Below are 25608 nucleotides of genomic sequence, written 5' to 3'. Positions count from 1 at the left end.
TGTGGCTAAAGCCTGCTTTAGATAAACAAATTACTTGCCAAGACGCAGACTAATAAAGTCTATAAAAAAGAAATATCGATAAAAAGCTGGGTTAGCTTTATTTGATTTTGAAAGAGAGTTTAGGGAAATTCCCTGGTATTCAATCATCTTTTTCACAGCTAGTACTGAACTCCTGCCATGCGTGTTAGGCATTTTGCTAGGTGTTAGAAAGACATCACTGAACAAGACAGCTATAACCCTTGCCCATGAGGCATTTATAATCTCAAGTAGCTGTAGGATTTGAGTCTACGCACCTTGAGAAAAGACTGAAGAAAGCAAACCTAGATTTGTTCCAAAAGTCACTTAGGTAAGGGACATAGAAATAAATTCTTTATTTCCCCAGAAGAAAAACCGTCCAATAACACACATACAATTTCAGTGGCCCTACCCCATCCCTGTCAGAGTGGCAAAGACCCAGTGATATTCTCATAACCATAGCAGGGGTTACAATTTCCCCTCTCAAACATGACCCCAGGAGAGCAAAGCCCAACAGATGCAATGGCAAACAGAGCAGGTGTCCCCCTTGTGAAATGATACCTTCTGCAAAGGCGACATCACTCTCTTGCCCAAATCCCATGGATCCATCAGACAACCAGAGACTCTTCTTGGAGAGCAGGTACATTTGGGTGTTCAAGCTAAACTCAGCTGCTACCGGGTCGCTGACCTGAAACCAAGCGTAAAAGCCCTTTTACGTGTTGTTGATTGTTCTGGTGGTGCATAAATACATTATTCACACACACACACACACACACACACGCATGCACACAGCTGTGTACATGGACCTGCGGAGTCCTAAAGCCTGCACTGCGATTTTCACACCCAACCAAACTAATGAAGGTAATTACAACACTGGTTCTGTCTTTCTTGAGAAGGCAGACCTGGTGAAGTGAAATTTTTTGGCTGGGACTAAATAGCACTGCTTGAGTTCTTTTCCATTGGTGTAACAGGATATATCAAGGTCAGTGGAAGGCCAGCTCTTAATAGAAGTTCTTGGACAAAAAGTGCCATCACCTGTCTTTTAATATATAATGGCAGTTAGGCCCTTTGAGGTGGCATGAACTATAGGATATTTACTTCCCTTGAAGATCAAGAATAAGATAAAGAAGTGTAGAAGAACTCTTGGGAAAATTCTCAGACCTCAAGGCAGCAAACTCCAGGAGGAGACAAGATCACATAAGAAAAACAAAAACAAAAAACAAACAAAAAAACCCCTTCTATACTTTTTTAAAAATTTTAATGTTTATTTATTTTTAATTTTTTTTTTCCAACGTTTATTTATTTGTGGGACAGAGAGAGACAGAGCATGAATGGGGGAGGGGCAGAGAGAGAGGGAGACACAGAATCGGAAACAGGCTCCAGGCTCTGAGCCATCAGCCCAGAGCCCGACACGGGGCTCGAACTCACGGACGGCGAGATCGTGACCTGGCTGAAGTCGGACACTTAACCGACTGCGCCACCCAGGCGCCCCGATGTTTATTTATTTTTGAAAGAGAGAGAGAAAGAGAGAGAGAGAGGGAAAGCTTGTGCGAGTGGGGGAGGGGCAGAGAGAGAGGGAGACAGAGAATTAGAAGCAGACCCCAATCTGTCAGTCCAGAGCCTGAAGTGGGTCTTGAACTCACAAACGGTGAAATCATGACCTGAGCTGAAGTCGGATGCTCAACCGACTGAGCCACCCAGGTGCCCCAACCCTTGCATACTCTTCAACTCTGAGTTGCATATCCTGAACCAATGCCAGATAAAGGGCAGTTCTTTCCTCTTTCCTTCCTTTCTTGCTTCCTTCTTGTCTGACTTCCTTTTTTCTCAGCATGTGAGAATTAAAGTCATTGGGTGAATTTATTTATTTATTTTTACCGAGAAGACCGTGACCTTAATAAAATGGGATTCTGTAAGTCAGGGGAAAATAACTCCAAAAGGCACACCTGTTGGAACCGTATGTCAAGGTCAAAGGTGACAGGCTCTCTGGGGTTGCAGGTGACTGGCAGGCGGTACTCTTGATTCGATGGAATGGTGCACGGCAGCAGCTTTACGGTGTAGGTCCCCGAATAGTCACGCACCTTTGAGGAGAAGAGAGGACGTTTATGTGCTTCATGTAAGAATCTGAGGTGGAGGCCAACCGTAAGAGATTCTTAAATACAGAGAACAAACAGGGTTGATGGGGGGGTGGTGCAGGGGAGAGGGGAAAATGGGTGACGGGCATTGAGGAAGGCACTCGTTGGGATGAGCACCGGGTACTGTATGGAAGCGACGAACCATGGGAATCTACCCCCCAAACCAAGAGCACGCTGTACACACTGTATGTTAGCCAACTTGACAATAAACTACATTAAAAAAAAAAAAAAAAAAAGAATCTGAGGTGTAATCAAAGGCAGCAGAAAAGCAAACTTAAGTAAGAGCCGGAGTCACTTACGGCAAAGTCAGAGACAAAGCTCCATTGCTGTACTGGCTGGTTATAGGTGGGTTCACTCCTTATGAGGCGCAGGGAAAAGGTCAGGCCTGGATGGTCAGCCGACATGATCATTGAGCTCGTGAAGGATGCTAGAAAAGTGCCATTATAATAATGGTATAGTAGTTAAAAGAGTACATAACACATTAGAGCTTTCAAAGTAACTTATCGTACATTGCTTGCTTTTAACACCCAGCCTTCAAAGTCACAGTGTTGGTATAATTGTCCTCATTTTGTCCCCGAGAAACCGGGCTGAGACTGATTATGGTGACTCTCCCAAGATCACACAGCTGGGATGTGTGCCCTCTGATTCCTAATTCAGTGCCTTTTTCCACTTTATAATTCTATCAAGAGATACTTGTGCAGATAACTGTGCTCCAACAGTTCAGGGCTACTTTCCAGGGAGAGGCAGCAGGGCAATAAAAGCTGATGTGAATGCATTTATTGTGCACCGGGGCTATGAGCTGAGTTTTCGTCTATTAGCATCCACACAGCCGGGAAAACCCAATTTATAAGTGGAATCTAATTTTACTTAGATTGTCTGTAATTGTGTCTAAACAAAGATTCAGTTTATTAGAAAGGTAGACATGTGGAAGGGACCTGTAAAGACCAAGAAATTTTATTTTCCAGAACTGTCCATTATAATAAAGCAAAATGAGCCTTTTTGGGTCTGTTTTTCTTGCGGCTCAGTCTCATAAAACTACAATGAACCCTCTTTCTCTTCTGAATTTCAGCCCTATTCTCTCCTTTGTTTAGAGCTCAAACCCAGAAAAAGGAAGGAAGGAGAAGACAGTAAGTGAACTATTTTCCCCTTCCAATCTGACAACAGTTGTCAAAGGGACAATACGCAAAACCAATTTAGTGATATGGAGAATCAAATAAAAAAAGATGTCTAATGAAATGTCCTTTATAAAAAAAAAAAAAAAAAAAGGCCTGGACATAAGACTTCAGTGACTGCCTCCTCGTTGATATTCAAACCACAATCTGCTGTCACAGTTAGTAAAATGACATAGCCAATCCTTATTAAAGATAATTAGTTACCATGTCTGAAATGTAAGTATCACCCTGAAGTGCCACTTCTGCCTCTGTTACAAAGGTTTCTTACAGTGTCTAGAAAATAATTGTGAACGGAGAAGGCTCGCCGAACAAACGACCTAAAATTCCACTTCTCATACAACAGAATTGAACCAGAGAAGGGGGTTGTTGTTGCTAGGCTCTTTATCCAAGGCAGACTCCACCAAAAATGAACTCAGAATTTTCTTTTAAATTTACTTTAACCCTTTTGCGTTTTCTCCAAAAATCTACGTACATAATGATGACTATGCAGCTGATGAGAGGGAGCGGAGCAATTCTCAGGCACCCTGCAGGTAAGTCACAGTGATAATTCATTTGAAAGGAGGGTTTCAGACCTCCCGCGGAAGCATGCTGAAACACGGCACTTGTGGGTGTGGGAAATCTGTATCCTGCTGTCTAGGGCATGGCTGTTAGTGGATTACAGGGCTTACCCGGGTGGGAGAGTACAAACAAGCCGTGGAACTGAGCCTCCGTCTTGAAGTTCACGACCAAGCGCCCCTCTTCGCCGATGCGCATGCTGGTGGGATAGAGAGAACCTACATGGGGAGAGTGCGCAAGAATGGAAATATGGGTGACCTGGGACTTCTGATGGGCAGGATTTCTTCCAAATTTGAAGTCAGAACGGTCTCATCTTTAAACATTCTAGCCAAGGGGTGCTATCGGAAGAATTCTGAGCGATAAGAGACACAAAAGTATTTTGTTTTGTTTTGTTTTGTTTTCTGACAAGAAAAGATGTCTAGAAGGGAGGCAAAATAGAATCAGGGAACGTGAGAGAGGTCACTATGAAATATACAGATTGACTATGATAGACCAAGATTTTTCCCCCCCTAAAAGCATTAGTCTACATAAATGAAGCTGTAAATTGAGGGACACAGTAAAATTGTGAAATGTTGAAGATTTGGACACAGAAGTGGGTTTGTGTTCTCCAGAATGATTCCGAATTTTACGGGCTTAATAAAAACTCCGGAGCTTTTCCAAGACTGTTAGCAGTGTGACCAAAGTTGGTTCCAGACAGAAGAAGGAAACTCCTGGGTGGCTCAGTCGGTTGAGGTCGTTTGTTCCAGGTACTGAGACTTCGGCTTAGGTCATGATCTCATGGTCCTTGAGTTCGAGGCCTGCATCAGGCTCTGTGCCGACAGCTCAGAAACCCGGAGCCTACTTCAGATTCTGTGTCTCCTCTCTCTGCCCCTCCCTGGCTCACACTGTCTCTCTCTCTCTCTCTCAAAGATAAAATAAAAACATTAAAATTTTTTTTTTCTAAAAGGAAAGAAGGAAACATGAGATCCTCATGTAATCCTTGAGAACCCTTGCATGGATCCACATTAAAATGTACTTAAATATACATTTTCTAAGGCAAAATACAGAATTAAAACATGAAAATGTAAAATAATCTGGAATGACCACTCAGGGTGCACATATTACCTATCACATAGCTTTAAGGCGATTTTACTGTGCTTAAGATAGCAAATTTTGATGCACTGTCAAATAGTATTTTCCTCCTGGCTCATAGTAAGTAATGCAGGCATGATGCTCAGATAAGCATGGAACCAGAATAGCAGCATGGGCCTGAAAAGAAACAGTACTCATCCTACTAATAGATAATTAGCTTTATGCTTGCGGACTTTGAATTATACTTCTGACGTGGAGACTGAAACAAAGATTTGCAGATGCTTATGGGCTCAGGAGGTAGTTGTACTCACTACACTGTTCCAAAACATTCAGCTAAAATATCATAGAATAATAGAATTTTAAAATAAAAAGACTACTGGAAGTCTAGCTTATCTTTCAGAAGAAACTGAGTGCCACAAAGTTTAAGGAGTATGTTCAAGATCACACAGCTAGTTAGTTGTGGAGCCAGAACGAGGATCCAAGATATCTCTCCTTCCTCCCTTCCTCCCTTCCTTCCTTCCTTCCTTCCTTCCTTCCTTCCTTCCTTCCTTCCCCTCTCTTCCTCCCTCCCTCCCTCCATCTTTCTTTCTTTTCTTTCTTTCTTTCTTTCTTTCTTTCTTTCTTTCTTTCTTTCTCTCTTCTCCATGCCCCACATGGAGCCCAACAAGGGCTTGAACTTACAACCCTGAGATCAAGACCTGAGTTGAGATCAAGAGTCAGACACGTAAACAACTGAGCCACCCAGGCACTCTCTGAGCCAAGAGGTGCCATTTCTTATGTTCAACTGGAACTTCCTCTATGCATTTTCTAGAATCTAGGAAACATGTTGACTGTAAAATGAACTGTAAGGATTAAATATCCATGAAATATATATGTTATATTTAGCAGGCACATATTATGCAAAATTTGGAGGATTGATATGATTTAGTTTTTCCATGACGAAATAATCTTAAAATATTTAATATAAAGTATATTGAAGGTCACTTCCATTAGTTTAAGCTAGAGTAAAAATTCCTCTTAAGTAATTCAGATGGGTAAGAAAACAAGTTTTCCAAATTATTAACCCACCTTGGAGTTCCGCTTCTGGTGGGCTGCCGATTCCATCATTCCACAAGATGGCAGTGTCATACACAAAAGTCAGACGGAGCTCTGACTTCAAGTCAAAATGTTGCCAGCCTCCTACCCCAACAGGAGAATGGAACACGTAGGAAACATACAGAGGCACTCGAAGGGTCACATAGGACTGTACTAGATTTAGGACCTGAAACAATAAAATTGTACCTATCATCATGATTCGGGGTTAATTAGAGGAGCCTAATTTTGTACAAGCTGTTGTCTCCACTCAGCTAAAGATTTTTAGTAGCCACTGAGGAAAGGAAGTGACAACATTTACACTACTGTCCCCTCACTTAATTATGGAGCAATTAAATAGTTGTTACTACAGTACCTTCCTTTGCAACAAAGGATATGCGGCAGAAATCTTGAAGGTGAATTCCATTGTTTTGAGCATATTATGCCTGCACAGTCTTTTCTGTTTTGTAACAGCTTTATTAAGATACAGTACACACACCATGTAATTCACCTATTAAAGTGGACAAACCCACAGTATTTAATATATTCAGGGAGAGGTGGAATTTTCAACACAATTTTAGGACATTTTCATCACCTCCAAAGGGAATCCCAAACCCATTAGAAGTCATTCTTTTATCCCCTCCTCCTCCAAATCTCTGGCAGCACTAGCCCTATTTTCTGTCTCTATGTATTTGTCAATCCTGGACTTTTCATATAAATGGAATCATAACAACATGCGATCTTTTGTGACAGGTTTCTTTCACTTATGTTTCCAAGGTGCATCCATGTTGCTGCACATGTCAATACTTTTATTTCTGAATAGCCTACCATTTTACGCATAAGCCACACATATTTAGCTGTTCATCAGTTGACGGTCATCTAGGTTACTTCCTGTTTTGAGTTATTATGAATAATACTGCTGTAAGATACTATTAAATTACTACATAAAGGAAGATAAAATAAAGCAGGAAAGACCTAGAAGCAAATATGTTTAGTAATGACATGTAACACTTAATATGTCTCAAAAATAATTGGTTGAAATGAAGTGAACTGCTTGGAATTTTACACTTTCCTTCTTCAGGTATTTTGCAGGTGGGCTAGGACTAATATAGGATAAACTAGTATTTATTTATTGAGCCCCTAGGTTCACAATAAAAGCCATTTAATACTTTTAATCTCCCTCATAATTATATTTATATGTATGTGTGGATGGTTGGATGGATAGATGCTTGGATGGATGGATGGATGAGTCATTGGATGGATGGATCGATAGATGATGCATAGAAAAAGAGAGAGAGGAAAGTTAAGGCTCAAAGAAATGAATTTCTCACAGAATTCTTTAAGCCTCCTCAGTGGCCCCTGCCATTACTGGAGCCCAGCCTTTGACCTGCGCTTTTCTACTCTATCACACCTCATCACATTCCAAACAAAGCTGAGGGTGGTCCTAAGATCACCTAACCAACGTTATCATACTTCAGTCTCAAAACAGCTTTGCAGAATAGCTGGGCAAATATCCTCTTCTACACAAGAGGAAACAGACTTAAGTCAGATCATACTCTTGAGAAGTTCCAGCTGGGCTTTCTGGTACCACTCTAATTCTCCTTCCACAATGAATGGCAACAGGGATCATAGACATGTGTTGGTGAATAATATGAATTATGAGAGCAGTAATTTATCACTTTATCATAGACTAAAAAATAAACTCCTTAAATCACAAAAATGATGATGTGAATTGCCAGCAAAAACATGTAAAAAGGAAACCATCATCCAAGCAAATGATTTGATTCCTAGCTGTGTAGTGGCTAGCATTCCCCATCATCTGCTAGCCCGGCCTGCAGAAGGGGGGCCTTGCAACCAAAGTCCTTTGAGATTATTTTTGTGAAGTGTCGGTATCATTGCAGTTAATGAGAACTGGATCTTGTAGTGCAATTTTAATACTCGGTGTAAAGGAGAGTGATTAAGTCAATGTATATTCCCCTGGAAATTAAGATTAATATTTCATCCTGTGATTTTAATAAACTTTTAAAAATTAGGCTTTAGGCATGAGTTTCCAATTAAACTTTCTAGGTGCTAATCATTTTTGCCAATGTTATGTATCAAATGTTACTATCCTGGAGAGAACTACTAGCATTCATTCCTACGAATAAGTTACTTGGCACAAAGCTCTCTAATTTTATTTTCTTTCATTGGTTCTTGTGGTAACTTAAGAGTTTGGCCATTTCTGGACATGGAATCAGCATCTGACTGCCTTTTCTTGCTCATCACGGCCAGGTCTTCTGTGTCCGCTTAGAACAGCTGTCTGGGGTAAGTGGAGCCAATGGAACAATGTCAATCACCCACGTCACCTCCTGTTCATTCCAGAAAAACTGAAGAAGGCAATGGGGTCAATTTAACTTCTGGACGTCATCTTAATGAGTACTTAATTTTCTTTCTGCCTGTATGACAGGGCTTTTTAAGGTGTTTATTTATATTAGAAGAAATATATCTGGTACATGGTCTTCAAGCAACTGTGACATGACATAGGAGTTTATGGGTCCTTCCGGATGTTTTGAGTTTTTTCAACAAAATGAAATGATACTTTAACTTCCATATTTGAAGGGAAAATATAAAATGCAAATTCTCTGGAAAAGGTAACACAGATATCAATTTCCACTACCACTACTAAGTGGCTAATAATGGGCAGCAAGTATATATTTGGGGAGGTATTGTCAGCTGAAGGGACAAAGGAATTTCTGCTGGGCCATGTCAGATGGGTAGGAGAGGGAAGTAACAGGAAAGAAGATGAATACTCTAAAAGAAAAATTATACTCCGAATGTTGTCTAAGGTGGGAACTAGAGTTGAGGGAAATCACAGTAGATTTAATTGTTCACTTATCTGGGGGGTGCCTGGGTGACTCAGTCGGTTAAACACCTGACTCTTGATTTCAGCTCAAGTCATGATCTCATGGTTTGTGGTGGGTTCGAGACCCATATTGGGCTCTGCACTGATGGCACAGAGCATGCTTGGGATTCTCTCTCTTTTTCTCTCTGCCTCTCCCCTGCACGCACACACTCTCTCAAACAAAAAATTAAATAAACAAACTTAAATAAAAAAAAAAATCTTCACTTATTGGGGCATACAGCTTAAGCCATCCAACTTACATATTGCCTTATTGAAGTAGGCAGTATATATACGCACTGCTTCTTATAGAAGTTGGCAGTATAGGGGCACCTGGGTGGCTCAGTCGGTTGGGCGACCGACTTCGGCTCAGGTCATGATCTCGCGGTCCGGGAGTTCGAGCCCCGTGTCGGGCTCTGTGCTGACAGCTCAGAGCCTGGAGCCTGCTTCCGATTCTGTGTCTCCCTCTCTCTCTGACCCTCCCCCGTTCATGCTCTGTCTCTCTCTGTCTCAAAAATAAATAAACGTAAAAAAAAAAAAAGAAGTTGGCAGTATATATTGTATTAACAAAACCTACCTAGGTTTACTTTGTTCTTTTGCACCTTTTACTCAAGCAAGACTATATTCTACATGTGTTGAAATTAAGCCATGAAGAAGTCAATTGGCTTGCCCAAGATTATTCAGCACAATCAGCACGAACATTCAAGTATCCAGACCAGCACTATTCAATAAAAATATAATGTGAGCCACACATGTAATTTAAAATTTTCTAGTAGCCATACTTCAAAAAGTAAAGGGAGGGGCACCTGGGTGGCCCAGTGGGTTAAGCATCCGACTTTGGCCCAGGTCATGATCTCACGGTTCGTGAATTCAAGCCCCACATAGGGCTCTGAACTGACAGCTCAGAGCCTGGAGCCTGCTTTGGATTCCGTGTCTCCCACTCTCTCTGCCCCTCCCCTGCTCACACTCTGTCTCTCTCTCTCTCAAAAATAAACATTAAGAAAAAAAGTAAAGAGAAACATGCTAAACTAACTTTAAGAATAGTTTACTTAGTCCAGTATATCAAATATATTACATTTTAATATGTAGTCAATAAAAATTTATTTATTTATTTATTTATTTATTTATTTATTTAAGATAGAGAGTATGTGTGTGTACATGGCAGGGGGGCAGTGGGGAGAGGCAGAGGGAGAGAGAGAATTCCAAGCAGGCTCACGCTGTCAGTACAGAGCCCAACACGGGGCTCGATCTCAATGACCATGAGATCATGACCTGAATCAAAACCAAGAGTTGGATGCTTAACCATGTGAGCCACCCAGGCACCTCATGGTTTCTTTGTTTTTTTTTTTTTAAGTGAGAGTAATGTTAGTTCTGTGGAAAGCTGGGAAACTAAAGGCATCTAAAAAGAAAAATCTTGTTCATTAGTCTGTTATCATTGTGCATAGCCAAATTTTCTAGTTCTCTCCAATATACACACACATTTTTAATAACAGCAATGTAATATCATTTATACTACCTTGTATATTGCTTTTTAACTTAATGTTGTTAGCATTTTCTCATGACAAGGAAAATTCTTCAGATACATGACTTTTGATGGCTATATAATATTTTTACCTTGTGGGTAATCATAACTATTCTATTATTGGTCATTTAGTTAATTTCTAATTCTATCATTGTAAATATCCCATAAAGTTATCCTAAATACTAAGGAATCTGTGGACCAGTATTGACCCTACCTCATTCCAGGGTCTCCCTTATGCATCTCTGATCTCATAAGACTTCAGAAAGTCTTGTATGTGGACACAAGCCTAGGCCTCTTTCTTCCAAGTGTTCCTGGATGTGTAGACTGCTAATACTACTAATCCCTTGGCTAAAGATTCTAACTTGTTAAAACAATGATCTCCCCTGGGTAGCTAAGTACATGCTTTATTGAGACTTTAAGCTATTGAGATCGATGAGCCTTCTTTACACATTCACAAACACCACCATCCTGATGATGTAGACATATTTCTGGTAACAAAAGGAGCAATAGAAAGAAATTTCAATCCGTGGGAAATCCATACTAGTGGTAGTCAGATAACATTCTAACAATTCTAGTTCAATTTTTAATCTTTGAAATAAGCACAAACCACATATCCCACATAAAGGTGGGTAGATATAAGATTGTAAAATATTTTTAAATGATCATTGTTTTCAACCTGTGTGGTTTAATTAAAAGACCTTGGGTAGGGGAGCCCGGGTGGCTCAGTCAGTCAAGTGTCAGACTCTCGGTTTTGGCTCAGGTCATGATCTCATGGTTTTGTGAGTTTGAGCCCCGCATTGGGCTCTGTGCTGATGGTGTGGACCCTGCTTGGGATTCTCTCTCTCTCTCTCTCTCTCTCTCTCTCTCTCTCTGCCCCTCCTCCACTCACACTGTCTCTATCTCTCTCAAAAATAAATGAATAAACTTTAAAAATGAAAAAAAAGACCTTGGGTAAATAGTTTAATCAGTGCTTCCCAATACGGTAACCACTAGCCATGTGTGGCTACTGACCATTCAAAATGAGTCTAGTCAGAATTGAGATGTGTTGTGCATGCAAAATACACACCAGACTTCAAAGACAGCAGCAAAAAAAAGTAAAATATCTCATTAAATATAATTTTAGAGGGGTGCCTAGGTGGCTTAGGCAGTTAAGCATCCAACTCTTGATTTTGGCTCAGGTCATGATCTCACAGTTGTGAGCTAAGTTTTGGATTTGTATAACTTTATCAGCAGGGGGCATAGACATAACTGGCATGCATTCTCATGACCACGGTTGGGGAGCATTTTGGTCCCAAGCACAGAGAAGTACATTTGCCTTTTTTGCAATTATATCTGGGACCACATCCATTCCTGTCATTCACCCAATCAAATGGCATTTAATTCACTCCATTAAATGTCCAGATAAGAATCATGATGTGGTTAAGAGCACAGGTTTACAAGTGAATTGAATTTGGGCCATTATTTGAATTCTCTTTGCTTCAGCCTTCTTATCTCTAATAAGGGGGAAAAATTCATATTTGTTTCATAATGTGAGGACAGAATTTGTGGAAATATTATTTAGAAGAATGGTGGGCACAGAGTAGACATTAAATAATTGTTAGCTATTGCTATTATTATCATTATTGTTATCGTTAGTACAATCATTAGGTATTTTCTCTTTTTCTCCAGAACTCAAAAGTAATGGGGAAAATTAGGGAAATATCTCAAAGAGCTACTATGTTTCTTCTACTTTATATTTTCCTCTTCCTCACCTATATTTAAGTAATGTGTGTGTTGGGGGGAGGTGGGGAGAAGTAAAAGTTTAAGCCTAAGGAAGAAAGTAGGGGAAATGGAGATGAACATCTCTGAGCTCCACTCTAAGAGAGTGATCAACATGTCTTATTAGATTGTATTAATGTTTAGTTTATATTGAGGCTTTTAAAATTTTATAACAGGATCCTAAAATTTCAATGATTTATACTGAATCTGGTCATCTCTATTTATGTTGATTGTGATGGTGATACTATTAGATTTATTTTCAACAATTCTAAAGCAAAAAAAACCAAAAACAAAAACAAAGCTTCTAAGAAGAAACTCCTATACGCATCTGGGCATCTTAGGAAGGTAATGCAAACCAGTTAAGGATTGGATGAGATAATTCTTCTATTCCTAGTGTTAGGTACCAGAAGTCTTGGAGGCAGGTTAATCTTAACATCAGCCTCCGGTTGCTAGCTTTCACCTAACGGAGCAGAACCGCTGACAGCTGAACTACAGAAGCAGGGCAGTGACTTTTCTGCCTGGCAGTGGTGATAGGAAGGAAAAAGCACTGAAGTTAAAAAATTAAATAGAGGAACTGTGATTTAAACACACACACACACACACACACACACACACAGCAAAGTATAGTCAATTTAGCTAAGCATTTTATGGTAAGATTTGGCTAGAGACATGAACACATTAGAGGGACAGAATTTGCATTCAAAATGGCCTTGGGGCGAAGCGTATGACTTCAGGTCATGATCTCACAGTTCTGCGTTGGGTTTTGTGCTGACAGCCAGAGTCTGGAGCCTACTTTGGATTCTGTGTCTCCCTCTCTCTGCCCCTCCCCTGCTTGTGCTCTCTCTCTAAAATAAATAAATATTAAAAAAAAATAATGCCCTTGAGACACTGAAGAAGTGGGCAGATGTAATAGGATAGGACTTCAGCGGGCAAGTGCAAGGTTTTCACTAGAGAAGGCTGTCTGGGTTGCAGATATAAAGGATCAAAAAATGCTGCCACTTTGCAGAAAAGATGGAAAACATTCTTGAGGGTGAAAATAAACTATAGCCTAGGTGAGACCCATAGAAAAGCTCCATGGTACTGAGTGAATGATAACAAAGAACTGGAACTAAAATGTAATCCTATTATATATCTAATTTTGTCTATGCTGATAGATCCTGTGACTTATGCAAGATCCTGAGAGAAGAGCAATGAGAAAGAAAACCGGAATGATTGAATAATGGATTGGAAACAAGTTCTGTGAGTCCCAGCTGAAGGAACCAGGGATATTTGACCTATAAAGGAAAAGGCTGACGTAGATTTGTTAATATGAGCCTTGATTTTTATTCTGGGGGAAGACTTTTTTCTTTCATGTTTCTTTCTGGTGGCAAAGATACACTGGGGAAGAGGGACCTGAAGAGGTAACACTTCCGAGGGCTTAAGTAACTCACCCAGGGACACAAAGCTAGAAAACCTCAGAGCCAAATTTAGGTCTACATGTGCTAGTTTCTAAATTTTTTTTTTTCAACGTTTATTTATTTTTGGGACAGAGAGAGACAGAGCATGAACGGGGGAGGGGCAGAGAGAGAGGGAGACATAGAATCGGAAACAGGCTCCAGGCTCTGAGCCATCAGCCCAGAGCCTGACGCGGGGCTCGAACTCACGGACCGCGAGATCGTGACCTGGCTGAAGTCGGACGCTTAACTGACTGCGCCACCCAGGCGCCCCTACATGTGCTAGTTTCTAATATCCATGCTCTTTCCAGCATTCCGTACTGTCTTCCTGTTGGTGTTTCGTGAATTTTTACTAATCCTTGCAAGTTTCTGAATATTTTGCTGCTTTCAGAGGAGATGGAGATAACGTCTCATTACCTGGGAGTCCAGTAGTCCCCAGATGTAATCAATGACTGCCCATTCCACATCAACACTAGCTGACTATGTCAGGTTTCACAGCTTCGCCTCAGGTTAAACTGATACTCTGTTGTCATTCACATTTCTAATGCTACTACATGTTTTATACTTTAACACCACAGGGATATAGATCGGTCAAAATCCGGCCTCACCCTGGCAAAGTCTTGAAGACGTGATACATACGGGGTACCATTGAACACTTTAATGTGTAAGCCTGCTTATATAAACTCTTTGTTTAGTCCAGGTAGGGCAGAACATGGCTTTTAGTTCAAACACTCATTACACTTCTAAACTACACTCAACATATTTTAGATTCTCTATCATAACTGCCAACGGAGATCTTGCTTCTTTATCATTTTGACAACGACTTTGTTCATGATGATGAGGGTAGGGATTTTGTGTGTGTGTGTGTGTGTGTGTGTTGTGTATTTTATGTGCAAATGTCTACGTAGTATGAAGAGGAGTCAGTAAACACAGAGGAGGAATAACAATAAGACTGTAGTACAAATGCTTTTGACTATGTTAGTGATGGAGAAATGAAGCAGACTGGGAGGCAAAGGGGATTTGAAAACTAGGCAGGAGAAGATGGGATAAAGGACAGAAAGATAGAAGGTGCAGGAAGAAAATAAGGAAGAAGAAAAACTGAACTCACCAGAGGATTGAAAATCCTCATCTTAGATGGTTTATGATACATTACAGACATCTGTATGTATACACAATAAATGATAATGTATACTTTGAAAAGAAATTAGTACTTGGAATTTAATAATATCAGAAGAGATGTGGACTTTATGGCAATAATTATACAGTGACCTTTTGATACAAAGACAATGATAATGATTCCAGAAGCAGACGTGAATTTTCACACCAGTCATGCCAGTGCCTCTTGTGCCTAATGAACTACCACCAAGATGGAAGCCTGGAGGTGGGCTTTAGTCCAAATCTGTATACTTGGACAGAACCAACTGGCTTTTCCAGTGACCGAAGCTCAGATGTTCAAATTCCATACCTGTCCATCCGTCCCGATGGTGCCTCCACAGTCAGTCAGAAGTTCTGACATGTCATAGTAGCTAACAAACTCCCATAAGCAGGCCTCCAGGTTCAGGTTTCGATAGAAGCGTAAGGTACTGGAACCTCTGATAGACGAGCTGTACTGGTAAGGATGCGTCTCTCCAATTATTTCTGGATTTTTTGTAGCATCAGTCAAGAAACCATGGTGGGTCTTCACTTCAGTATAGTCCAGAAGATTGGAGCACTGGTGGTTTCCAACTCTTGAGCCGTCAGGACTGAGGGTGAGCTCGAAGTTGGAAAGCTCTTTAGTGGAGATCACAGGGAGCATGCCTGCGAGGAAACGTAATCATGATGCCATTGTCACCAGCAAAGGGCTTAGAACACTTGTCATTTCTTCATCCTCCAGAAGACAAGTGTTATAAAATACTGTATGGCAGTGATTACTCTCAATGTGGTGTCCCAGATGTCCCCTGGAATTTTTCAGGAGATCTGTGATACTAAAACTATTCTCATAATGATTCTAAGGCATTATTTGACTTTCCCACCATTATTCTCTCACTAGTGTACCGTGGACTTCTTCAGAGGGTACAGGTCATCACACATTGCCACAGATTGAATGCAGAAGTAGATAAAAGAATTCAGCTGTCTTTCATTAAGCCAGACATTAAATATATTTTAAAAGTATAAGAAAACCAATAAATTTTTTGATTTATAAATGATAGTTTTTTTGTTTTTATTTCTTTTAATCTTTATTTTTGAGGGAGAGAGAGAGAGAGAGAGAGAGACACGGAGCATGAGTAGGGGAGGAACAGAGAGAGAGGGAGACACAGGATCTGAAGCGGGCTCCAGGCTCCGAGTTGTCAGCACAGAGCCTGACGCGGGGCCCAAACTCATGCACCGCGAGATCATGACCTGAGCTTAAAGTTGGACACTCAACCGACCGAGCCACGCAAGTGCCCCAATTATAGTTATTTTTGTTAAAAGTATGTTTTTCATGCTAATATGTAATGGATTTGTTATTTTTCACTGAATGAAAATAACTCCTTAATTTTAATTTTAAATCTAGGCCATATTTACAGACATAACTCATAAAAACAGGAAGTCTTTGAGATCCTAAATAGTTTTTAGGGATGTTCTGAGACCAAGTTTAAAACTACCCCTATAAAATACAGGCCGAGGGGGTGCCTAGGTGGCGCAGTCGGTTAAGCGTCCGACTTCAGCCAGGTCACGATCTCGCGGTCCGTGAGTTCGAGCCCCGCGTCAGGCTCTGGGCTGATGGCTCAGAGCCTGGAGCCTGTTTCCGATTCTGTGTGTCCCTCTCTCTCTGCCCCTCCCCCGTTCATGCTCTGTCTCTCTCTGTCCCAAAAATAAATAAAAATGTTGAAAAAAAAAATTAAAATACAGGCCGAGGACTGGCAAACTTCTTCCATAAAGGGTCAAATAGTAAATATTTTAAAATTTGTGGGCCATCAGGTCTGTGTCATAACGGCTCGATGCTGCCATGGTAGATGGGAGGCTGCCACGGGAGACATGTAAAAGTATTAACAGAAGACTTTATCATGAACAATGGATTATAATTTCATGTAATTTTCACGCTCCATGAAATATTGTTCTTTTGGTCTTTTCCAAACATTTAAACATGTAAAACCATTCTAAGGTTGCAAGGTTGTTTGAAAAGAGGCAGCAAGCTGGATTTAGCACAGAGGCCACAGTTTGTTGAAGCCCGGTGTAAACAACGCAGCAAAGGACCATGAGAGAGGTGTTCTCCTGGAACCTTACCCACCTCTCGTTCTCAGATTCTTCTAGAGCGACCCTTGGCCTCACGAAAGAACTGGTCAGCTTCTACCATGCTCCTGGAAGAGCTGTGGCTATTGACCAATGCACACAATGCACAGTCAGTGCTGGGAGCAGCATGAGGGACCAGCCTTTCTATTAGGACTGTTAGAGCTGGTTTTTCCCTGCTGGGTCCCTCCTTCCCTTCGCACCTTTGAGTCACATCTCCAACATGAGCCTAGAGATGGGCTGGGTGTACGTGGGTCCCTCACTATGCTGTAAAGTAAAGAGGTGCACATTCTTGCCCACCTATCTCCCACCAACACAAATTTGGGTTTGTAATAAGCAGGAAAAACACACTTACGTCTTTTTTTTCCTGAGAAAGAAAAATTCTACCTTATCGTTCCCAATACTGACCAGTTGTTTCCTCTCACCTAGCTACTTAAACTATAACTAACACACCAAGTGGTGAAATTAATATTAACAATTTATTTCAGGTATAAAGTCATTGACGAGAATAGAACTTGCAAATGTTTTCTGGGGGCGCCTGGGTGGTTCAGTCGGGTAAGCGTCCAACTTCAGCTCCGGTCATGATCTCACGGTCTGTGGGTTCGAGCCCCGCGTCGGGCTCTATGCTGACAGCTCAGAGCCTGGAGCCTGCTTCGGACTCTGTGTCTCCCTTTCTCTCTGCCCCTCCCCCACTCACGCTCTGTCTCTGTCTCTCAAAAGTAAATAAACGTTAAAACAAAAAAACAAAAACAAAAAAAAAAAAGAAAACATTTTCTGTACTTGGGAAAATGTTCCCGGTGTGGATAAAGTTAATGACTCATAAATTCTGGCCACACTTTCTTATCTGGAGAAAATGAACACCATTTATAAATTGGATTTATAAAATTCCGGCTATGAAATAGCAAATACACACTGAAGGCTCAATGAGATGTCGAGATGCTTTACCGGAATTCCAAGTTTAAGATTAAGAGTTTTTAAGGATGGACATATTTGTGCCATTTCATAAAAACTAGCACATTAACCAAAGTTTTGCTCCATCGTGTTTGGACAATGTATTAAATTTATTTCATTTTAAAGAATGCATAAATTGTCACACTTAAAAAAAACAGGATCGAGAGAAAGCAGAAAGACTTGAAAGAAGCAGGACTCGACGGTCAAGTTGCACAATGAACACGTATTGTCTGCTTGGTGATTTCGACCACTCAGTGACATGAACCAGGTACGGAGGAGCCCAAACCACTCCCGTGGCTTCGCTCACCCAAGCCACCTACCGTCTACGTGAGGCATCGTGACGGTGAGCTTGATAAGGTTTGTGTACTCTGGGTCCTCGGGGCCCGTGTAGCGCAGTTTAGCGGAGAACGGTTCTGCTCCCACCGTCCCTGGTACTCGGGGCTGACAAAGACCTCAGGGAAAAACGAACATGTTTATGCTAAAAGAAGAAAACAGACAACACCTAGAGAATGTTTTTAAACTAGGCACCCTTACTTTTTAAGTAGTAAAATTAAAAATTCTCTGTGGACCAAGGCATTGCTAAGAAGAGCGATAAAAAAGCCGAAAACCCTGGTGTGAGAAGCAATCATAGCAGACAGTTTACTGGCTACTTCTTTACATGTTGGGTGTTTTATAAAGTTTGAGAAAACATCGTTATTGTTCAGTGTTTAATTATTCTGTTTACTGTTCAATTGTTTAATACACTGGGCATTCATTCTAGGTTATAATCATACTGACAAAGTCATTTTAATATAAAATGTGAAAGCCGACAGGAAAAAATAACTACAGTTTAATTACATGAATTGGATGTTTACCATAGAATAATATACTTACTGACTAGTCATAAAGTATCGGTAGTGATAATCAAAGCAACTAAAAATGCACTCATCTTTAAAACAAAAAAACCTAAAGTCTCCTTAAAATTAGGGAACAAAATGTATACAGTAGAGTTTTCTCTATATATGTAACTTCTTATGGTATGTGTATTATGAATTATAATTTATAATATACATACTGATACAAAATATACTGATACTGACATATGCAGACACATACTGAAACACATGAGATATAAGATTGTTTTCTGTCTAACATCTATCTAGCTCTCAGTGATCCTCAAGAATGCTGACATGAAAATCTTCCTCCAATGTTTACTTTAAAAGAATTGTAATGTTTTCTTTTTCGTAACATGGAACAAAGATGCGGGGTTGTAATTTCAAGACAATTAGGCAATATATACTCTCTTTTCTATTTGTACAAAACAAAGGAAACAGACAAATATTTATTAAGATAGCAATAAAATCAAGGCAGTTGCCAGCATCTGGACTATTTTATAAAGAGGGGGACTCATTTTAAGGCAGTGTTTAATTTTTTTTTTCCTTTCTGGTACTAACATAACAGTTTGGTTTTTAGAGGAATTTAAAAACCATATATTTTAGGGGTGCCTGGGTGGCTCAGTCGGTTAAGCGTCTGACTTCAGCTCAAGTCATGATCTCGTGGTGAATTTGAGCCCTGTATCGGGCTCTGTGCTGACAGCTTAGAGCCTGGAGCCTGCTTTAGATTCTGTGTCTCCTTCTCTCTCTGCCCCTGACTTGCTCATGCTCTGTCTCTCTCTCTGTCTCAAAAATAAATAAAAACATTAAAAAAATTTAAAATCCATATATTTTAATTCTAACAGAAGAGCATGTTTACTATATATGATATCAATAAATATCGATCCTGAGTATTAACTGTGGGAGGTGGTACTTATAACATTTCTTTATGCAACAAATACACTTCTGAACCATTATATGCAAAGGCAGTTTTAGGAATAAAATCTTATAAACAAACTATTACTTTCAATTTTTTTAATGTTTATTTATTTTTGAGAGTAACAGAGTGCGAGTTGGGGAGGGGCAGAGAGAGAGGGAGACACAGAATCCAAAGCAGGCTCCAGGCTCCAAGCTGTCAGCACAGAGCCCGACGCGGGGCTCGAACTCACGGATCACGAGATTATGAGCCAAAGTCAGTCGTCAACTGACTGAGCCACCCAGGCGCCCCACCAGACTGTTATTTTAAAAATCTAATTAAAAGTTCTCCTCCAGAGTGCAAGATTAGTTTATAAAGTAGAGTTCCTGTCTTTTCAGTGTTGTCTCCAGCTACATCCTGTTCTTCACCTCCAATGTCTGGGCTTCGGCCCTGGACCCCCCCCCCCCCACCCCTCCACCCCTGTAATCACACAGTGTGGGCACCTGTACATCTCTCTCCACCTGCACCATCCCTCCTCGGGCCCGGTCCCCAGCAAACTCCTACTTGTGCAGCAACCAGGTCATCGTATAGGAGCCACCGTGTCCAGATTCTCCCTAGTCTCCCTCTCACATGCTTCCCCATGTCTCTGTAGTTTCCGGATTATCCCAGGATTTTTCAGCCTTCTATCAGTAATTGCTCATGCTTTTCTTTCTCTGTTGTTTCCAAGATTCAGCGTAAGCAGTTTTTCTTTGAGGAAACCTTTCCTGACCCACCCAGGGCAGAACGAATCTGCCTTGTCCAGACTAAAGTTAATCTTTGTCCCCGGCTTGAGTGAATTCCTTGAGAATAAGCATCTTGATCTCTTTTTCTCATCACCAGCAGAAAGTATGCATATGCCAGCCTAAAGTCTGGCATATAACAGGTGATCAAAACACGTGGAACAAATAAATACTTATTTTCTGATGAATATTTTTGTAAAAATGATGTCATTTTTTAAGTACTTGAAGAATATTTAGGCACCAGGGTGGCTCAGTTGGTTAAGTGTCCTACTCTCAATTTCGGCTCAGGTCACGCACGATCTCGCGGTTCGTGAGTTCCAGCCCTGCGTCGGGCTTGGCACTGAGAACACGGAGGCTGCTTGGGGTTTTCTTTCTCCCTCTCTTTCTGCCCCTCGTCCGCTCTCACTCTCTCTCTCAAAACAGATACATAAACTTAAAAAAAAATTAAGCACTTAAAGAATATTAAGGAATGCGTGGGGGCATTTGGGAGAACTAATAGCCAGGAACCAGACATTTGTGTATTTCAGTGGTTGTCATGTGACAATGGCAGTGCGGTACCTTCTTCTCTGCTGATGGTTACGACAGGGCTCATCAGCTCCAGGCCCTCATTGCCATCGGCATTCACAGCACGAGCCGCACACTGCACCCTAGAGCCAGGCTGAAAGTATACGGAGTCTAAGGTGATCATCTTGGATGACGTAAAGAAGGTGTCAAAGTCCACTTCTCTCATGGGGCTGGTCACGCCATCAGGGCCAGCGGGAGCGCTAGTCAGCCATCGGTACCGGGTCAAGGTGTCGTTGATGTTCTCACTTGCACAAATGGAGCCTGTTTTGTCATAGTCTGAGTATTTAGGGTTGCAAGCCTGTGGGAGACAAGTGACTGTTAGGGCCACGGCACAGAACAGCGGAAGTTCTGCCTCTCAAGCTCTCTATCCTAGTGTTTTCCCTGCTGCTTTTTGCCATTTCTACCTGCTATTCATGCAGCCGGCACATTTCTATTCTAGCCCTAACAGCGCATGTGGACTCTGAGCTTCCATTTCAAATAGCTTACTGGGCGTTTCTACTCTAACTTGATGCCCGTAAACTTGTTATGCTTTGCATCACCTCGTGAATCTCCGAGATCCCGAATCATTCTTGTTCTCCCTCCCTCCCTCCCTCCTCTCCTCATCTTGTCCCCCACTTCCGGTGGGTCAGTGAACTTGGCTGATTCTTCTTTTGCAATGTTTAAGCCGGTACCTTCCTTCCCATTCCCAGCACCACCTCGCAGCAGGCTGGGGGTCTTTCCGGGCAAGTGACACACTGCTGTGTGGGGACACTCCAACACAGCCCTCTTCTCCCGCCGTTCCTCTGCGCGAGAACCCCCTGCTACCCAACCGATGAAGTCCACGGTCCTTCGTATAACATGGAAAGACCTCTATAACTTGGCACCAAATTCTTACCTGCCTAGTTAATTCCATAAACATTTATTGTGTGCCTATTATATGTAGATCATTACACTTGGGCTGTGGTCATATAAAAATAACATATAAAAATAAGTGCATTCCAGTTTTGCTCGCAAGGAACTTACAACTTAAAGTCAAGGAGGGGCAAGTAAAAAGTAATCATAATGTGCCATTTTTTTAGCACTATTCCTGTAGCTATAGCTCGTGTTGCAATCACTTCCTCCTGGAATGGCCTTCCCCTATCTGACTCTTATCTTAAAAACTGCTGAAATTCCACACAAGTGCCCCAAGCCTCTTCTCACACATGGAGCTGGGGCTCTAGCTGGCTTTCATGGTCATGATCACATCTTACCCTCTGGTAGAGCGACGATTCCTATCCATTTTTCTCTTCCTTAAAAATCCAATTTTTAAGTTTCCTGAGTGCACAGTTCAACCCTTATTTATTTTTCTATCAATGGCAGACCCTGAGATAACAGGAGATAACACACTGTGTACACATCAGTTAATAAACCTTTGTTGGATAAGGAAGAAAAATGGGAGCTTTATTTGACTAACGTTATGTTTTCCTGTCCCCAAAGTTCAAAGCTTGTGCCTTGTGGTATTTTCCACTTGGCATTTCTTCACGGCAAAGCCTATCCTACACAGGCTAACATCTATAATTATTTTAAATAGTCATTTTGCAATTTTTCTCAATTTTGTCAATTGCCTACTCACTGTGATACAGACGACGGGATAGCCAGACACAGGTCCAGCACTATCTTTAGCTCTGGAAGTGTCATCATACATCAGTAACGACACAATTTGAGGGACAGAAGGAAAAGTGACGTCTGCCATGCTGTTCATTTCTTCTATATACACAATGGCTTTGGTGACCTACAGGGAAAAGATAATTACCTTTGATTATTAAAATATTTGGCTCTAGGAGCTTCTATTGTACGGTATGATACCCATGATGCTTGGCACGTCCCTGGCTTCACAATGATGAGAACTGTCACACGCAGGGCCCCTGCAGAGTGACAGGCCCTATGTGGTTTGTTCTGGGTGATTCTGGCACCTTGGCCATATCTTCTGGCACCAGGGGAGGGTGCATGAGCCCAGGGCAGCCGGGGTTGGCTGGTGGTTCACGAGGTATTTGGGTTCTATTTTTCCTCTCCAAATCGTGATGATCGCGGCTGAATCTGTCTTGGGTTGAGACATGGAAGACCCATGAAAGGGCCAATTAGTTGCTAGTGGGAAAAAAGCTGAGCGACAGGCTGAAATAAGGCAGATCCTAGGGGTCATGTGATAGCATGGCCATGCTGACGCGGATGCCAGTGAAAAGCGAGGCTCTAAATGAGCAGAGACCAGAAGCACAGCCTGAAGCCCAGGCAGAGCATGATGCCAGGACACCTTGCCGATAAATTTGCCTTAGCTCCTGAAGAACCTTCCGATATCTTATATATCACAGTTTCCAAATCTATATTCACCTGTGGATTTGTAAAAGAAGCTGTTGTCCCTTGAAGTGACCTGAATGAATCTCTGTTCCTTTCACCCCAAAGAGTTTAATGCAATGCTCCATAAAAATAACAATAATCATTTTTAATGTGATCAAGGGTTATAAAAAATATATACGTGGGAAAGGTTTTCAGCCCATACTTCTTGAATTTTCAATATGACTTAAAAAACAAGCCAGGCACTGTAGCAGAAATACCATCAAGTAGGAAAGCTTATAAAATGATAACAAATACTGAAGGAAGAAATCTGCCCAATTTGGTTTTGTACTAATAGTAAATCAAATAATCAAAGAAACAGTAAATTTAAGCATAGCTATTAGAAACATTGGTCTGTGCCTAAAATTATTCAGTTGTAGAGATTAAAGTTCAAACGTCAACATTCTGTGGACATTATGTGTATCTTGAAGAAAATTGGTCGGTGACACAATTTAAGTGAAATGAGCACAGAAAACCAGTATTAGGACCATAACATTTTGGTCGCTGAGGCTCCGGACATCAATTTGATAAAGCTAGGATGAGCGGTGGGAATTTTGAGGGACAGCAAACTGTGACGTGGATTAAAATGTACATTTTAATGAGCTGCAGCACTGAATTTACGGTCTTCTCTTTATGTGGAGATGATGCTCTCTTTCTGGAAATGAATCTCCAATTCAATGGCTGCCGACTGAAATGGAAAGGCTAAATGGGCAGACGTGGGGCTCAGTGACTGTAGTCTCTGAGTTTCTCTACACATGACTTTTCAAAGGAGGAGTAATAGGAGCAACATTTATTTCTGAGGTGAAAAGGGGATTATGCACATCTCCTTACACGAGGCTTGCACAAAATTCCATTAGTCTACTGTATACCATGTGAGGCTTATATGCATTTTCCCCGATTAAAGTGCAAGCCCTGAATTTGTGTCCGCATTCTCTTACCTGAGTCTCTGCTATCATGTTCTCATCAGGTTTTAGGTGAACAGTGAAGGCCTCTCTCATTTCTCTGATCCCATCGAAGATTACTTCAATGCTAACAAGATGCTGCGTTTCTCCCTCCTTAAACTCAATTTCTACAAATGCAGAATCACAGATTGAAGTCCTTTACGCACGAATATGTGAAATTTTTGTCAAGCTTTTTTGACAGTGACTCACAATGAGGAAAAACACTTCACACTGTGGCCCAGTGTGTGTGTGTGTGTGTGTGTGTGTGTGTGTATGAATAAAATGGAATCACAAGTTTGAAAACATCATTTATTTTTACTTCAGGTCTTGCACTTCAGTGTTTTCCATTCTATTCAATTTCATCCAAATAAAATTCTAATCAGAAGCTACTATATTTGTTTGTTGGCCCACAGTCTGAAAAAACACAGAGTAATGGAACAGAAAATCACCAGTTCTAATACTGAGGCGTAACCAGAAAAACTGACTTCTTGGTTCCCGAATTTCTGAGCCAATAGGATCCAAGTTAAGTGACTAATTTTACAAATATTATGAACTGTGAACAGCACTTGCCTTAAGTATGTATGGATAATGTAAGGTGGACATAAAATTGTTGAGCTTTTTAATATTATATCAAATTATGTTTTAAGAAGGCTTTTTTCTGTTGTTGGCGTTAATCTTGGAAACTCAGAAAATTCTTTTTGAGAGATGCGAATGGTATTCTTCCCCTCAATCCTGCCCTCGCTAAAAACAAATTTGTTTCATTGTCATGAAAATGAAACCCAGTTATGAGAATCCTTTTAAAAAATTATTCATTTCAAAATTCTTAAAACGTTAAAAATTAATTGCTTTTACTGAACTCAAGAGTCAGCAGCTACCCATATCATGTGACTTGGATAAACGACTTTGTTGGTTTTCCTGTACCTTTTGAGAAACTGGCTCAGAAGAGAAATAAAAAGTTTAATGTATATCGTTCCAATTAGAGAAGATAGCAGATGCTGTTTCCGACGTAACTGAAGTTCCACCATTAGAACTCTAAATTACAAATCCTTTAAAGTGTGGCAGAGGAAAATGTGTCTCCAATGTGTGTTTCTTCTGCTACTTCTATTTTTTTATAAATTATGAAAAAGATTTTTTTCTTTAAAATTGAGTTAGTAAGCCAGATCTCTCTAAAATGAGTTCTGTTTCTATATATAGCCATCTTCCACATTAGCCTTAGCGTGTTCTTTGAGTCTATTAGTCTTGGGTTTCTCAGACCCTGAGAGAATTTAGGGTTCTTGTTCCGGAGGATGAAAAGAGCTGATCATCTCTGGCCCATCAATTTGTTTGGTCTGACTCTGTGACATTTCATTATAAAATTAGTTTTTGAAACCAAAAATATCTGGGGATTGCATAGAAAAATACAGA

The 25608-nt window shown here is 40.9% G+C and overlaps 1 protein-coding gene across 2 annotated transcripts in view; it reads right to left on the bottom strand.

Moving 5' to 3' along the window:
* FREM2 (FRAS1 related extracellular matrix 2) overlaps window positions 1-25608 on the bottom strand; it is a 168884-nt gene that overhangs the window by 4922 nt on the left and 138354 nt on the right. For both annotated transcript variants that reach the window (XM_045474818.1, XM_045474824.1), the window contains exons 12-21: window positions 24202-24332; window positions 22509-22667; window positions 20912-21215; window positions 18128-18259; window positions 15073-15404; window positions 6014-6206; window positions 3988-4092; window positions 2447-2574; window positions 1959-2093; window positions 577-703 (exon numbers count right to left, since the gene is read on the bottom strand). In XM_045474818.1, coding sequence (XP_045330774.1) covers window positions 577-703; window positions 1959-2093; window positions 2447-2574; window positions 3988-4092; window positions 6014-6206; window positions 15073-15404; window positions 18128-18259; window positions 20912-21215; window positions 22509-22667; window positions 24202-24332 — 1746 coding nt within the window. The remainder of the gene's footprint in view (window positions 1-576; window positions 704-1958; window positions 2094-2446; window positions 2575-3987; window positions 4093-6013; window positions 6207-15072; window positions 15405-18127; window positions 18260-20911; window positions 21216-22508; window positions 22668-24201; window positions 24333-25608) is intronic.

The sequence above is a fragment of the Leopardus geoffroyi genome, chromosome A1 (assembly GCF_018350155.1).
Source record: "Leopardus geoffroyi isolate Oge1 chromosome A1, O.geoffroyi_Oge1_pat1.0, whole genome shotgun sequence".
Classification (NCBI taxonomy): Eukaryota; Metazoa; Chordata; class Mammalia; order Carnivora; family Felidae; genus Leopardus; species Leopardus geoffroyi.
This window is presented reverse-complemented; position numbering and strand designations above follow the sequence as displayed.